At 40.1% G+C, this 18245-nt stretch overlaps 1 protein-coding gene across 1 annotated transcript; it reads right to left on the bottom strand.

The window, feature by feature from the left end:
• Positions 1-301: 301 nt before the first annotated feature.
• Positions 302-3184, bottom strand: LOC112052237 (peritrophin-48-like). The gene is made up of 3 exons (XM_024091243.2): positions 2872-3184; positions 1360-2659; positions 302-767 (listed from the first exon to the last, which is right to left on the bottom strand). Exons 1-3 carry the CDS (start codon positions 3167-3169, stop codon positions 467-469), a joined length of 1899 nt encoding a protein of 632 aa, XP_023947011.1. The 5' UTR covers positions 3170-3184; the 3' UTR covers positions 302-466.
• Between the last annotated feature and the right edge of the window lie 15061 nt (positions 3185-18245).

Here is an 18245-nt window from a genome sequence, read left to right as displayed (position 1 = left end):
TAGATACGCCAATGTGATACACACGGCCACGAAGGTTTACGGGTTGTCAGTAAAATAGGCCACAGGTTTAATTTTTACCCATAATCTCAATTTTGATCAGTTAGCACATGGTTAGCATTACAATAAATAAATTTTAAACACCAAATCACGTGGTTTTCGTTTTGTTTTGGTATCGTACGTCAAAGTTATTGACCGTTCGGCATGTTACAATAATATCCGAGAGATATTTCAAAGTGACTATTCCGCAATATAGTTAGTTTCTCACTTGATGCGAGTAGGTACATTGGTTACTAACAAGCGGTTCAAACAAAAACTCCGTTTATTAATAAAAAGGAACAAGTTACACAAATGCCAATGACACGTCGCCACGGTCCGCCTCGCAGTCAGGACTCGTCCTCGGCTCGTGCTACGTACCGGCGTAGTGTCAGCCGGCCGATTGTTTGAGTCAGGGTCGTTTACCCCGCATTCAGCCCGGACATGTGTACTGGTCCTTCAGCACGCACACTTGGCCGTTGAACACCTGTTCTGCCGGACACGTCAGGAATGTCCGGACGCCGGACACGCAGAAGTAGTAATGCTTGCACTCGGTTCCCTGTTGTACGAAGAAGCCGTCTCTCTCGCAGTATCGTCCGCCATGTTCGATCGTGCCTTGTCGTGGTGCGCCGCATATGTGGTGGGAGGGCGCGACGCACGATCGGCCGTCGAATATTTTGCCCGCATGGCACGATAATGTCGCCAGTTTGTCACCGCCCTCACAGTAAAAGTACCTGGGATATAAATAAAAATATTTTGAATAAATAAATAAATATAGGTACTTAAACAATACACACATCACTACTTAGCCCCAAAGTAAGCGTAGGTTTAACCTATGTTATGGCCTAGGTACTAAGAAAACTGAATTTATCACCTACTACATATAAATACTTATGTAGTGTATAAATACACCCATGCTCATCACACAAATATTTTCCAGTTGTGGGAATCGAACCCGGGGCCGTGGATGCAGAAAGCAGGGTCACTGCCCACTGCGCCATGCGGCTGTGTTACTGAAGTATCTGCTACCAGTGGCGTAGCTAGTATAGTCGTATAGTCTCAAGTCCGTTGCGAATTAATTCGATCATGGGTAGGGCCTCAGAAAAATGGTCAATTTGTAATTTTTTCATAACCACTGTGAGCTCAGAAGTTATGAAAAAGCCGGTAGCATTTTGCCAGCTCTGCCACCCTTTATGTAGTTACGCCGCCTACGTATTTCGTAGTTTATTTTATATAAATATATTATATAAATATATATTATTTTATATCGTAAGTTACCTATTATTATAAGCATAAATATAGGTATTTAGTTTATTTATTTCATACCTGTGACAATTAGACTTTAGCTCAGCGTGGTAGCCGTCAGCCAGCCCGGCGCAGGAGTAGTCCTCCCGCGCGCACACGGCGGGGTGCGCCGGCACGCACGCCTCGCCGTCGAACGCGCGGCCGGCGGCGCACGCGTACACCGCCTTCTCGCCCTGCGCGCACGCGTAGAACCCGCGGCAGCCCGCGTCTGCCGCGCGGTAGCGCCCGTCCGCGCGCCCGCGGCACGAGTCGCGCGCCGGCTCGCACGCGTGCGCCGCCGCCGAGCAGCGCGCGCCGTCGAACGCGCGCCCCGCCGGGCACGCCAGGCGCGTGCGCAGCGCGCCCGAGCAGTGGAAGTACCGCGTGCAGTTCGACTCGAGGTCCTGGTAGGTGCCGCTCGGCATCCCCTCGCACTCCGCAGCTGGCTCGGGCCCTTCGCAGTAAAAAGACTCCCGGGGCACGCAGCCGACGCCGTCGAACACGGCACCCGTCTCGCACGCGCCCCGCGCGGTCACTCGCTCCCGCCGGCACTCGAACCACGACGCGCAATTCCGCCAGTCCCTGTGGAGGCCGTCCGGGCGGTTGAAGCAGGGGCTCCGCGCGGGCGGCGGGCAGGACGTCCCCGCCGCCGGCTCGCAGCCGCTCCCCGAGAACAGCAGGCCCGGCTCGCACACGCCGCGCCGGGTGACGCGGTGCGACTCGCACACGAAGTACTCCCGGCAGCCGGCGGAGCGGTCCGCGTACGCGCCGTCCGCGGCGTGCTGGCACAGCGACGAGCACGCCTCGTCCGAGCAGAAGTCGGCGTCCCCAGCGGGCAGCGGGACGGCGGCGGAGCGCGGCGGCGGGCACGCGCTCACGCAGGCTCCTCCGCACGACACCACGGCGCGGAGCTCGCCTCCGCGACACTGCAGAGTGCGTCGGCACTCGTGCGAGGAGTCCGGGTATTTGCCATCGGGTAGTCCCGCGCAGACGGGTTCGTAGCACGTCCCGGCGCCCCGGGAGCACGCCTGTCGTGCCAGGTCGAACCACGAACCCGAGGGACAGGCATGGTCCACGGCGGTGCCGTTTTCGCACCGGTAGTAGTGTCGGCACGCGGTCCCCGGGGTGGCGTAGGCCAGGCCGTCCCCGGGCGCGCACACGCGGCGCGCGCACGGCAGGCTGCGGCGCGGCACGCACGCGGCGACGCCGTCGCTGAACACGCGCCCGGCGGGACACGCGTACCGGCCGCGCACGGTGCCCGCCGAGCAGCGCACGTATTCCTGGCACTCGGTGTCGAAGTCGGCGTAGAGTCCGTCGTTTCTACATGTAATATCGTTATCACCTGTGAAAAATGTCGTTTCATTTTATTTCTTTTTCAAAGTCACATTTATTTATTGAATTGAGCGGGCACTAAAAAACTATATCCTGGTAGAACGGATTTTTTTCTTAATAATTGTGACAATTAAAAATGAAACCTAAATTCCATCAATAATTGATCGAAGCCTCTAGCCGCTGCTAGAACGGCTCCGATATCCGTACGCAGACGATACTCACTGGCTCCTGCGAGTATGGAGGAGGCGGCGGCGGCGACGAGCGCGGCGCACGCGAGCGCCAGGCGCGCGGCGCGGGCGAGCGCGCGCGCAGACATATCGGCTGCGACTGAGCGTGACGCAGCGCCGAGGGTTCCTTGACATTCGCACGCTCCCGCGTACAGCTCCCTGCGGCCCGGATGCTGCCTTCGAGTTAGGAATCTAGACACGCCTTGTTTTGCAGCGCAGCCCCAGAGAAAACGACCGCGGCCGCGAGCGACCGTGACCTTTATCTTCTTATTATGTAATGAGCATGAGAACATTTCTTTTCAATCCACCGCCGACAGAGTTACTCTTAAACTCCCAAAGAAAGAAATATAAGTAGCACCGAGTTACAGCGACTGCTGATAAAAGTTTGCTCAATGTAGGAATGTTTTTTAAGGGACATAATAATTATTATGGTTCTTCACACTACAATGGATTCTAAAGAAGTCCATGCAATAACTAATCGTATTTTCAGTTTAATATGTATATAAACTAATTCAATGTCACTGGTGTTAACAAGGCTTCTATAATTGTTTTATTATCACTGCAATCGCTCAATTACCATTCTGTCGTCGTATCCGTGGGAAATTGATATAAAAAGTGAGCTTCAAAACGTAACAAATACCGGGTATCAAGGCAACTTCTCTGAGAAATATCTGTCTAAGAAACTCTCTAGGATTCTAAACTGTCTAGTAGCACCATGATTTTTTCAAAAATATTAAATGTAATTTTGTAATAAACACTTTTAAACTATCTAAATAGAAGCCGCGAGGAAACTTTAACTTCAAATTAAAAAATATGAAGTAAAAGTTTCCGGAGGTTCTTACTGTAATTTTAATTATAATTATTAATTTAGATACGTCATAGCTCAGTGGATACCTCTGCCTTCGATTCGGAGCGTGTAGGTTCGAATCAGCTCTGGGGCATGCAGCTTCAAGGGTGAAGGAAAAACATCGTGAAAAAATCTGCGTTCCTGAGAATTTTCTCAATTCTCTAGATGTGTAAAGTCTGTAAATCCGCAGTGGGCCAGCATGATGGACTAAAACCATAACATCTCTCATTCTGAGAGGAGATACGTGCTCAACAGTGAGCCGAACATGATGACGATGAGGATTGTAATTTAGGAGTTATCTATAGTGCGAATATCGGCGGGCCGTGAGTCGACCTCTACGGGTGGCGGTCGCAATTATCTCTTATCGGTCGATCGTTACGAGTGTTTCGCGCCTTCATTGCCTACAACATGAACAACCTTCAACATCCGTGAGGCTTTGACTTCTATTTTGAATATTTGCGGATCAGTAATACAAATTTTTGGCATTCTCAAAGTTTTTCTCCGGTGTAGACTAGTAGATTTATTTCATCTCATCATCATATTAGCCGATGGACATGTACACTGCAGAACATAGGCCACGATCCTGAGCCGCCTGCATCCATCGAATCCCTGTGACTCGCTTGATCAGTCCATCGGGTGGGGGGGTCGACCAACACTGCGCTTTGTAGTGCGGGGTCGCCATTCCAGCACTTTGGGATCTCAACGTGCACCGGCTCTTCGAATTATGTGCCCCGCCCATTGCCACTTCAGATTCGCGACACGTCATCGATTCATTTGTCATCCTTATCCTTGACGGTTGACATCTATCCTACTAACAAAGTTGCTGACAAGAGCACATTTGAATCTCATTATTGTATTGCTAATAAAAAATGGAGTCGCTCGAAGTTAGGAGTTTACCAGGATCTGCAAGAATTACTACACAGAGAAGTTTCTATAAATTAGATCTACAAGCTTCGTCATCGGAAAAGTGCTACTATTCACAAGTAGGACTATCTGGTTACAGTTCATTATTAGTATGAGAAAAAAATACTTTCGGTAGCTACCTACGTAGTAGGTGTGTACTGACCAATCTACTACATAATATTTCGTAATTTCGTTGGGAATACCAATCGTGGGAAATCCTAAATACCGATTCAAGTAGTTTGGGTAAACATCGCCGGCACTCGAAAACAAAGCAGTCAGGATGATGACGTGAAAATATTTGCGAAATTGTGAATTTTTGCTGACAGAATTTTACATAGTAGCTGCCTAAGTGCTTATTTTTTGTTTAAGTACTCAAGTATTTGTATTTTTAGTGGTTCAGCGGAGCCTAGATACCTTTGTACATCAGGGGATATGCGTAATGGTCGACAATGACCAAGTTCGGAACAGGCCTAAAACCAAAAAAAAATTCAAGAAATTCTAGTAACTGGGTACAGTTAGGCTTATTAACTTATCAACTAATTAATCGAATCGATCGATTTAAACTACTGTTATTGAGACTCGTGATATATGTATTTTCAAAATGGCCTCGACATGGCAGTCAATATAATCAAGTTAACATGTGGCTCGAAATAAATTGCAATACATGCAACTAATACGCAGACCGGATCAATGTGGGTACAAGGTCATTAAACTCACGTAACACGTGATGCCCAATCATAATCAGTAATTGACAGGTAGGTATAACTCTTGTGATGTGTGGGAGGCTGACTGACTAACATATTATTGTTTCTATAAACATTCTATCATCCACGACGTGATTGCTACCTATAAATTGAATTCCCATCATGATAACAATATAAGTTTATTGTACCGCAGTAGAAAAAGTCGAAACCAATAAGTGGCACAAGTGTGTCTCTAACCAAGAACTACTTACGGTTTCCTTGGCGACCCTTGGGCCATGGCATCGCTGTTTTTGGAAAATACTCCGAATTATTTCAAAGCATCGACTGGTGATAAAAGGGTTAATTTTCGCAAAGGCTGGCCTGGCTGTCTAACGCGGAATTGCAGCCAGTATTCTTGCTACCATTCCGTGGGCATGATTTGCATAGTTATTCGGATAAGTTCGCTTTAAGTTTCCTGTTTAAATCTCTCTCAGTTCTCTTTTTATGCTGATAATGATAATATGAAAAGGTGTGCACTTGCACCGGGCTAAGGTCTAAGTTTCAAAGATTGCTACCGCACATCCCGAAGCCTCTCGTTCTAAAAAATAACTTTGTTTTAAATTGGATCTTTAACAAAGGCCATCACCTTATACCTATGTTATGACTATTCATAGGTAATAGGCAAACAACATAATACCAACACCAATATAATAAGTCGTCCAATATAATCTTTTCGTCCGAAAATCCTCAGTGCTTGAAGAAGAAATTCGGATCCGAGACTTGGTCTTACTAGAAGGGTCAAAGTCACTCAGCGGGCGATAGATCGAGCTATGCTTGGAGTTTCTCTGCGTGATCGAATCAGAAATGAAAAGATCCGCAGACGAACCAAAGTCACTGACAGCTCAGCGAGTCGCAAAGTTGAAGTGGCAATGGGTTTGGGTAGGCCACATAGTTCGAAGATGGACGCCAAAGTGCTGGAATGGCGACCCCGCACCGGAAAGCGTAGTGTTGGTCGATTCCCCACTAGGTGGACCAATGATATCGAGCGGGAGCAGGGAGCCGCTGGATGCTTGCGGCTCGAGACAGTTGTGCTTGGAGGTCCATGCAAAAGGCCTATGTCCAGCAGTAGACGTCTATCGGCTGATAAGGTAAGGTAATATAATAAGCAGAAACTTTTTTTGTATTATATTTTTGATCACTTTTGTTTTTGTCTAAAATATTATATTGAATGAGGAAAGAGAATAACCATAACACTGTAAACCAAGTCCGGTCAAAGTACACGTGGATTTAGTTTTACGGCAATTAAAAGTGATTTATGGAACAAACACAGTTTTGTATTACACAATAATTTACTTAACGATGTTGTGAATGGCCACTTTGTATTATATAAGACAGGCAGCCGTTATATTCACTTCAAAGATTTATAATTGTCTCAGTGTTCGTAGTTTCTGACGTATTATAGGACTCAAAAGTGATTACAAATATAAGAAAACTAATGTCGAACAAAGGTTATGATTCACAACACTTGTCAGGACAACTTAATTAACAAATCAAACTGTAACCAAAATAAGACCCTAGAATGGCAGAGAATGACCTTGAGTGGAGTCACGTACTTGCGAACGATGTGTGTAGGGTTAAAGGCGCCTTTTACTGATATCAAACACTCCCCTTTTCCACTCAAGTCACTCTCCCCGCCTATTAGAAGTAACCCATAAAGAATTACACAACAATAGATGTGGACGGTTCGAACGCCACGAGCACACTGAAGCCAACACCCAACACGAGATCGTGCGACGTCATATCCGTCACAGAGTACTATTTCCAACACTAAACGACGATAACAGACGTAGTAATACAATGGTACAATACATATACATAAATACGTATATATGTGTATACGAGTACATAAATAGGTATATGAGCTATTAAATAGTAGTGGCAGGTAAACTGCCTGCAAACTGAACTATGTCTTCAACCGCAAGAAATTTAGTTTTTATATTGATTCATCTCTTTTTAACCCCATTTCATTTATATTTATACGCTATTCAATGTTTTTATCCAAAATTCAAAAGCTTTTCACTGTATGTTGAGTAGTATACTACTATCACTATTTTAATTTTTTATGTGTAAATCTTTCAAAATTCTTCAAACACATGATCTATTATCCGTCGTGTTTAGTATACACATCCATTTTGATTGTAAATATATACGATAGTTTTGACCCCCTCATTCATTAAAACCGGATGAGCATCAGTTTTAAGGCACTACACCGGAATGCGTGGTGGTAAATTTACTAACCCCTCTCATTCTGAGAGGAGACTCGAGCTCAGCAGTGAGCCGAACATAGGTTGATAGTGATGATTATAATACACTTAAATACAAACATACAAAACTGAACGATAAACTTTTTTGCTTAGTTGGGTAACAAAATTGATTTCTTGTTTTGTTTACAGTTTATAAATATAACACATTATCAATTTGAATGGCAGTTAAATGGTAACGTAATTGGTAGGTCGGACGGAATATCGCGGATGTATCGTTTTTGCGCACGCCTATCTCATAAATAATGGATGCTGCGAGGTTCCGCGCTCAGGCATCTGCTGTTACCGACTTAGGGCGGCTCACCACTGGAACCGCCGCGCTATGCGAACAATATCTCGCTCACGTGGAGACAGTCACACACGTGGCTAATTCTTTGTAATATATCTATCAAATCTAGTTTTGAACTTTAGATTTAAAAACCTTTCGAGTGATCTTACTAATATTATAAACGCGAAGGTTTGTATGGATATTTGTTTGGATGTATTTGTGGATGTTTGGTACTCTTTAACGCCAAAACTTTAACTGAACTGTACTACCTGCATACTGAACTCATTTGATTGAAATTTAAAACGAAAATAAATAATACCCGGGATTAACACATAATAATGTTACTTTTTTTCCGAAAAAAAAACCATGGTCGAACGTTGAAACTGAGGAAGTCGCGGGCGTCCGCTAGTAGCAAATATAATAGCAGCGCCTTCTAACTGTTATTTTGTGTTATATTATTTTTCGCTGTCTTATTGTTTTTGAAGTCGATCTAATATTTTTTATTAAAATTTTTTATACTTTGACAATTGAGAATCTGAAACCGGATAACTTCCAAGGCCACAGTCCACACTTCGTAATTTTCTACCGTACTTATCATGCATACGTAGGTACATACTTTATGTAAGAGCATGGATTGACAATAGCTTATTATAAGTATGTGACGTTGTAGAGTAAGCATTTGCGGTGGATATGTTGTGAAACAGTAAGTTGTAAGTAATAAAATAAGATAATAGTTAAAAAGTTCTTATATATCGCAGCACAATAACAGTCGAAGCTACGAAGTTTCGATGGAAAGCGACCTTTACCTCTCAGTTCTTTGATCCGGGTTAATGTTTTGAATTCCTGTATTATAGTTATACTACTAATTTATAGAACGACACGCTCGTCTGCAAAATAAAAAGGTCGTCAACTCTCAACATCTTTAGTTATTGACTACATCTGCCAGTGAGCAGTGAGTCAATTAGCTCAGTTTTATTTGCATTCGAAGGTTTTTTTAGCAATATATTCAATTACCTACTAGCGGATCCATTCCACTTCGGTGTGAAACTCTGTTTTTCACAAATCCAGCGGGGTTCAACTTCTTTTTTTTGGAATTAAAAGTAGCCTACGTATACCTAAGTTAATCCAGTTTATAATCGTATCTTCATACCACAGCCACATCAGTCAAGTAGCTTAAGCGTTAAAGAATACCCTTTTTTGCTATCGAGGAGGAAAACAATCCCTCCGGACTTCTGCCGGCTAGTCGGCAGGGCATGTCCGACTTACACGGACTAAAAATACTGTACCGTACTCCGTGGTCAGCGCGGACCCTCTTGGCATTTCTTCGCGCTGACCTTCCTGATATTATCTTTAGCTCTCTCGCTTTTCTTCTCTTTCTTTCTCCTCTCTTTTTTTATCGTGGTAGGTGGTTAATGAGTACCTAACAATCATTTTTTACACAGACTATTTTGATAGTAGCGTGTTAAAATTTTAGTGTGATTGCTTTTACGAGTGTGTATGTATTCTGTGGTGATTGAAAAACCACACATCTAACTGATTCTTCCTAGGCTATTCCTTCCAATTTTAGAAAACAATGCAGTGTCTATGCAAATCTGTGTTTTGTATTACAAGTTTGTAACGTTCTACGCAAAATTAACATTCAGTGAATGATTTGTGACCCATTTTGCTAATAGCATGTTAATTTGAACTGCTCATTCGTAAGCGTAGTAGATTACATCTCTAGATCTCACGTTCTAAATAATTAATTAATCTTTTTATAGATGACATCTTTTTATACATGAAATCTTTACCCTGCATATTAGGCCCTCCAACTAATTTTATCACAGGGCCCCTCCAAGGCACGCTACGCCACTGATAATGATAACTTATTTTTGCTCGTAAAATAAAAAAATAAAACCAACCAAGTGCGTGGAGGATTCTTGTGTCGAGGGTTCCGTTCTTTGAAATTAAGTTACAGATATGTCGAGTGAGTAGCCGTCGCGTCGTTCAAAGAATTTCCTCTCTGCTGTCGTTTTAGATAAGCTTCTATTTCGTGTCAATAAATATTATAAAGAGGTATCTAAAGTTTGTCGTAATATAGGGGGTAACCTCCGGATCTACTGAACCTATTTTGAAAATTATTTTATCTATAAGCCACGTTATTTGTGAGTGTCTTATGCTATATTTTAACACTGTTTTCTGTATATTTTATAACTTTTTATACATGTTAATTTACATAATATAATTGATTTAGAATTTATTTAATTCAGAGGGGTAATAGCGCCAGCGTATTGGGTATCTTGCCCACGGATGAACAACTAGGTGGTGTGAATATCTTATAAATATTTTATTTATTTTAAATTTAAAATTAATGTTATTTAAATTCTTAGTTTTAATTAATTTTAAAATAATTATTAAAATAAAAAGAAGAATTCAACCAACACTATATAATAAAACATCATGTGAACGGGATATCATTTAAAGATCGAAATCAATCATAAATAAAAACCAACGATTAACGTTTTTAATACGATCGTATAAAATACAAGGACGCACAAAATCAACATATTTACATTACAAAAAATTGAAAGTACGATCCGACATCCGATGGAGTGACCTTTTAATAATCTTTAAAATGTTCTAAAGCGGATCTAAGGAGCGACGGCGTGCTGTCTAGTTTATTGATTCCAATATATTAATAATATATAGGTATGCCTTGATTTTTAACATTTAACGAATTATCAAATCGAAAATTTAACGTAGATTGGAGTAAATTTATTTAATCAAGGTGATGATGATTTAATCAACATTTATCTAAGTCTATATTCGTCCTTAAATACGTTATATTTAAACGGACTTCGAAGTATTCTATATAAAGTATTCGAAGGTTCTGCATTCGATTTTGTATGTAATCGTAGGTACAATGAATGTTTGAACGTCTATGATTAAAAAAATCTAATCCTATCAAAGAAAATCCTGACCAAGGGTTTTCAATTATCAATAAACGCATGTACCTAACTTATAGGAAGGAACCTTTTTCAGGAAAAGTTTTAGTAGGTATCCTTAATACTTATCTATCTATAAATCTACTTAAAATAAAACTGTAGTAGTTTATAATTAGGTAGTAGACAACGAACTTCAATGCGGCTTTCATAGCTAGATGCTCGTAGAGTAATTTAAACAATTCAAGGAATAAGGAATGTTTAAAAGTATAGATTACAATTATTTTCAAGTGAACGAAATCATGGGCGTAATAGTAAATATAACTAATAGTAAATATAAGACACAGTTGTATGCTTCGCAATTACCATATTTTCTAAAATGTAAAACAGGATTTGTCCATTTTCGTATGTGACCTCCTTCCATATAAGTAATCCTTATTGTCGTAGGATTCATACGAGTTTTGCCAAATTAATATGGTAGTGCGAGATGACGACGATAATATGAGCACACTCTTGTCTAATAGAGTCCTTAGACTGTGACAACCTTGCTGATACTACCAGCTTTAAGTTGTAAGACTAGTGCTTTAAATATATTCATTTTGTAATTTAAGATTTATTGTCATAATTATTATTCCTGATTGCTCGAGAAATGAATTGGGAAACTGTAATGTTTCTCTGAGCACATGTCATGTATATAAATAAATAAATAAATAAAATAAATATTAATCACATTTGTTAGCTATAACTTGCTAGCGACGCAAATACCATTCCGCTTTCGCTTCCGCTGCCGCTAGTTGCAACTGTGCTTTCTTAGCTTAGGCTTAGGATACTGCTTGTAGCTTTCCAGACCTACTTGTCCTCCTGTGCGAAGAAGCCCAATCCGGTGTCACAGGATGGCTGCTTATTTTACTACTAGCGCATGCTTCTACTCGTAGCTGGTCTAGAAGTCGTTTTCTTCCTTCCTCTGACATTTATGCTTTTGCACCTCGCTGGATCAGCTCCTGCTCCGTTAGCTGCTGTTTTTCAACAGAGCACCATCGGTTCACCAAAATTGGGGAGGTAGTATGGAACATACTGTAATAATCTGGCTCGAAGGACCACATTGTTAGGGCCAGGCTTAATAACAACACAGATTTAACTTTTTAAAACAGTTTATAAAGGGAACGTATATTTTGACAAATTGGATGTTAGTCAATAATACCCTACATAATTGATTAAAACATGATTGTGACAAAAAAAAACGTCATTTTATAAAAGCTTTTTGCCAGTCTATGCTTATATCATAGGTAAGTATGATAGACAACTTGGACTTGGTAGCTTGGGTGGTAAGGTTTTAAAGGTCCCCTAAGTCCAAGTATATAGAGTAATTTGTTTATATCATTACTATATTGTACTTCGGTTTATTGTCATCACATGATTACCAAGCAGCTGACGTTGTGTAATAAGTACGAACACGTCTAAGAAAGTCCACATCCGTGTGTTAACTGCGCCATTATGTCCAGACTTAGAACATAAAGCGGAGACATTTCAGTAATTCTATGTAATAACATCTTAATGCCGTGACATTGATGACTACAACAATAATACAAAAAGTATCTTGTATTTTTTCGTAAGTACAAGTAACCTCTAAGTACTTACTTAATTAAAATTAGCAAATAAGTAAAATAGTAGGCAAGTGCTTCTTTGCACAAAAGTACCTTGAGCCCGTGATTTGAATATCTGAAGTGTGTAAGATTTCACACTTCAGATCATTTCAGCAGCTTGTTTCTTTCGGATAAAAAAATAAAGAATTCTCAGACTGGATGAAGAAAGTTGGTAGTTTACACAACTTGCCTCAGAGATCACGATAATACGTCGACCTGAATTAAAACAGAGTGGTGGATCTAAGCTCCAAATTTTTAATAACCGAGATAAAAAATTGATATCCATATAGCTCATATACTAACTTTGACGTATGTTGGTTGACTTATACGAAATTGAAATTCTATGTAACAAATGTCATCCTAGATGCCTACTGACTGATTCGTGAATATCATAGACGACATTTTGTCAATTGATTTAATGTTCATTATATATGTTGTATATACGCGTTTGTTCTTTGTTTTTTTTTATGTTATAACTTCGTCATTTATTAAACAATTTTGAAAATTAAAGTTATTTTATTTTGAAAGAGTAAGTATACTTCCAGATTAGTCCCATTTCATTTTCATGATAAACGGTTTAGTAGTGTTAAAATCAAAATCACTGAAATACTTTATTGAAGTCTGATTATTATTTTAACAAAAAAAAGATAAAGATAAAGATAAAAAGATTATTTTAGTAGGTTGTTAATAAAGACCAAATTAGTGAATATGGCAGTTATATTTATAATCGATTTGTTTCACGGAGATATATCCTACTTTTATGAGAGCCTATGACACAGTAGATATAACAAGACTATGTTGAGAGGCTTATCACTTAATATATAATTATAAGTAGGTATATATAGGTATAAAGAATTTATTCATATTCCAAAAATAAAATCATTACAAAATAAATAAGCCATTCGCGGTGACCACAACGGCCACAGAATGACAATTTTAGAACAATTTATGACCAAAAAACTAACATAGGTAGCCACCAAATTACTTCATTAATAATATGAAATATCCAACTTGATGCTTCGTTAGTAATATTTCAACTATTTTGCATCAGTCGATGCGGATGTATGACTAACAGTGACTATATCTATAATTATAAAAAATATATATGTATTACATAGCTTAAGTAACTAGCATAAATATGTTTGTCGACGTAGTAACTAAAAATTCTCAAGTTTAGTATTCCGGATTCTAATAACCAAGCAACCGATCGTCTTTTAAATTATATATGGGACTTAACGTTAACGAATACGGTTTTATAGGGAAAATAATTTTTATAATCCAGGACATTATATATCAACCATCTAAATTTTTTCCAAAAATTTACTAATTTTTTCCTCCATTTCTATTTTAACTCGAGACAAAATATTTAGATACCTATTCACAGTATTCATCCTGGCATAAATTCACAAGGAACTGAAAATTTGAAAGTTCCATAACTTTTTTTTCATATTTATATAATTCACTCGATAATCCATAAAACCCATTTTGAGAACTTCGATTTTACTTCGACTTCAATTTTTAGAGGACTTTCACATTGTAATTTTAATTGTGTCCTTTTTTATAAGAAATAAGCTCGCGTTAAACCACGAGTTTACTTGATGGTAAGGTGAAACGCTCTTGTTTAGAAGATGTGCATTCTCAGCTTAAAGATGCCCAGTTAGTAAGAATTAGGAAATACTGACTCCAGGAGAAAGTTCCTTACCCTAGCCATGCGTATAAGATACGAACGTTCATTTTCAGATTCTGGGGAATCCATGCGACCCCTACATTCTTGGCTAACCATATTTTTAACTATTATAACCATAATTGATTAAACCATAAAGTATGACGAGTAACCTCAACCCGGTTCCTCATGGACCATGCGATTACAACTCACAATATTTATTGCATAAATCTGCATAACGATCGTATGTTTCATGACTAATCGAGGCACGGCATGGGCATCGGTGCCTTTTCTGCTTTTTTGCCTATCAAAAATAATCGAATCGCTTATAGAATGAGAGCCTGCGGTAGTTAGACATACTTACCTAATTTTTCTTTTAATCTTATGGTAAGTAACGATGCAATTATAAGATAAGATGGATAGGCATAGGATGAAAATCCACACCCATTTCCGTTTCTACACGACACCGTACCGGAAACGCTAAATCGCTTGGCGGTACGTAGGGTGTTAACTAGCCGCGGCCGAAGACCTGCCAGACCTGGACCAAGAAGGTCTTCCCAAGCGTCTTGGTCCGAGAAGAGCACACAATATACGTATTATTATTATTTTTTTAATTGTGACCTGTAACTAATAATAATATTACCTGAAGTTTCGAAAGTGCTTGTAAACCGAGTCTAATGGAAATAAATGAATTCAGATTTAATTTGATTATACGTAAGTAAGTATGGTAGAAGCATATAGGCTGACGAACTTCAGCCTTCATTAAATGTGGTATGTCTGGCTATCGCAGGCCATTACTGGTACGCATAATGCATCCATAAATGGATACAAGGATGTAGACAGAGAGTCTGGCGAAATTTTAATGCTTTGTCTTCGTTTTCTACAGTTATAAGGTTTTATTAAAAGGTTGGCTAAAGTTGAATCAGTTGTATTACCTGTTTCATAGTTTAGTAAAGTATTAAAATTTCAATTAATAAAGTGATGTTTTCATTTCGTTTTGATATGTCATTACAAATCCTTACCTAGAGAAAGTCTTAAAAAGCAACAAAGAGCATATCACCACAAACACTCAGTTATTCAAAGCATATGAAGATGTTATTGAAAACCAAAGGTTTTATCTTAATGAAAATAAGTTATGTCAGATATATCTCAATACTACTCAAGTAAACGAAAGAGAAGACAACAACAAGTAGAAACAAACTTATTCACTCACAGCTTTTGTATAATATTAGTGTGATTAATTCTCATTTATCGAGAAAGTTTGGCAATTTGCAGATAATGCAATCTGATTTGCTTAAGACACTGGTCATCACAGAGTTACGTAAAGTTTAAGATGCACACAAGCAGTAATTATGTCATTACGTATGTAAAACAGGTTTTTATTATAAAACAGCAATAATTCAGCACAGCAGCACTGCTCAGTATTTGCATATGAAAATACTTTAGAACGTCAGCCTCATTTGGCTACATCCTGTTTCGCAAATGTTTCGTCCTTTTACGAACAGGTGCTAAACGTCTGTCATATTGAAGGAAGGCATTAACGTATACAACTAACACGAAGTCGGTTAATAAAAATTTATTTAATACCTATTATTATTATTATTTGACGGCCTCCGTGGCGCAGAAGTATGCACGGTGGATTTACAACACGGAGGTCCTGGATTCCATCCCCGGCCGATTAAGGTTTTCTTAATTGGTACAGGTCTGACTGATGGGAGGCTTCTGCCGTGGCTAGTTACCACCCTACCGGTAAGATGTACCGCCAAGCGATTTAGCGTTCCGGTACCACGTCGTGTAGAAACCGAAAGGGGTGTGGTTTTTTTTCCTCCTCCTAACACAAGTTAGCACGCTTCCATCTTAGATATCTTAGATTGCATCATCACTTACTATCAGGTGAGATTGTAGTTAAGGGCTAACTTTTAAATAATAATAAGAAACACCTACACGTGAAATTTAAAAAAAAAATAACGATAATTTTCTCATGTTTTCCTTTTTTAATCAACGACAAGTAAGCTGACTGCGATATCACCTGCAGGCTAATTTTTTTTTTTTATTTTATTCTTTACAAGTTAGCCCTTGACTACAATCTCACCTGATGGTAAGTGATGATGCAGTCTAAGATGGAAGCGGGCTAACTTGTTAGGAGTAGGATGAAATCCACACTCCTTTTCGGTTTCTACACGACATCGTACCGGAACGCTAAATCGCTTGGCGGTACGTCTTTGTCGGTAGGGTGGTAACTAGCCACGGCCGAAGCCTCCCACCAGCCAGACCTGGACAAATTAAGAAAATCTCAATCTGCCCAGCCGGGGATCGAAACCAGGACCTCCGTTTTGTAAATCCACCGCGCATACCACTGCGCCACGGAGGCCGTCAAAACCTTAACTTCAATTAACTCAAGCCCTATCGCAGATCATACTTCATATTACCCGCATTGCGATGTCGACCAGCTAAGCTAATGTCTTAGTCATGGCACAAGTATTTACTATTAGCCAGTCATATCCATCGCGTAAGGCGTTAACGATAACAATCAGAATATTATGTGTGTGATGGCACCGAAGTATCGTACGTCGTGACGGTCGGCGTAACGATTCTCAGAAGCAACTAGGAACTGCGAGTAATTAACATGACTGTTATGTTATTTGACATCCTTGGTAATGACAAAGGTGCTAGGTGGTTTTCAATTCGTATGTTATTATGAGCCTTTTCAAAGGTACAGCAGGGTTAGGCTTCCTCCCTTAATAAAGAATAGGATTTGGAGCTTAGACCCACCACGCTGCTGCCGCTTTTGTCAAGATAACTATATCATGGACAATACTGCCCCCTTAGCCAAGAGGCACGTCGATTCTCTTTCTCCGATCGCTAATGCTTCGAAAACTAGAAAAATGTATGGGATTGACAGATCTTGATCACGTGACGTATCGATAGCAAATGTCATACCCATACATCTTTCTAGTTTTCGAAGCGTTAGCGATCGTGGAAAGAGAATCGACGTGCAACTTGGCTAGGGAGGCTGATGGTACTGGCGAGGCACTGCTAACTTCCTGACTTAAAAACAAGCTTCAGGCTTAGAATGTTTACTAAACAATTTTTGGAAGATAGAAAAGCTCAATTCATAGCCCGACCAAGGATTCGACCCCAGGACCTAGTTATACGAAGCGACATAGACTATGTTCAGTCATAGCTCACTGTTGGGCACGAGTCTCCTCTAAGAATGAGAGCTTTAGCGCACAACGCTGGCCCAATGGGCATTGCGCATTGGCAGACTTCACACATATATAAAGAATAGAGAAAATTCTCAGGTATGCAGGTTTCCTCACGAAGTTTTTCCTTCACCGTTTGAGACATGTGATATTTTATTTCTTAAAATGCCCATTAACTGACAAGTTGAAGGTGCATGCCCCGAACCGCATTCGAACCGACGTGATAGCCCAGTGGATATGACGTCTGCCTTCGTCGTTAATCTGTACATAATATTATAAAGCTGAAGAGATTGTTTGTTTGTTTGACTGAACGGGCTAATCTCAGGAACTACTGGTCTGATTTGAAAAGTTCTTTCAGTGTTAGATAGTCCATTTATGAGAAAGGCTATAGGCTATAATAATATAGGCTATTATCCCCATAGTCCTACCGGAACGGGAACCACGCGGGTGAAACCGCGCGGTGTCAGCTATAAGTTATAAAACACAAAATAGCAATCAGAGACGATGCAACGTTAGGTATGATGATTTCAAAATCATCTGGATACGAGTTTGGTGTAGGCACGTTCTATAAAATCATGTTCCGTCAAACTTTAAAACCGTATTACCTATGCACATATCCGTTTGTTGACAGTGTCGACATTGGCCTTATAAATTATGGGTCTTCCATACATATTCATTGCAGCATTAACTCTACACAAGGCAGTAATAAACAATCCTTCATTTGTGAATAAATTCCTATACATATTCATGAATCACCAGAATACTATCTGAATTCCCATTATCCACAATTCCCTTCGTGATTTTCTTAATCTAACTAACTATTTATTATTATTGTCGTAACAGTGACGCAGTAACTATATTATTATAGCCATAATCGCTATTTAGTCAGTGATAGCCCAGTGGGGAGCCTCTGCCTC

This window comes from Bicyclus anynana, chromosome 3 (genome assembly GCF_947172395.1).
Source record: "Bicyclus anynana chromosome 3, ilBicAnyn1.1, whole genome shotgun sequence".
In the NCBI taxonomy this organism is placed as follows: Eukaryota; Metazoa; Arthropoda; class Insecta; order Lepidoptera; family Nymphalidae; genus Bicyclus; species Bicyclus anynana.
Note: the sequence above shows the minus strand (reverse complement) of the source record. Positions and strands in the feature narration are given on the sequence as shown.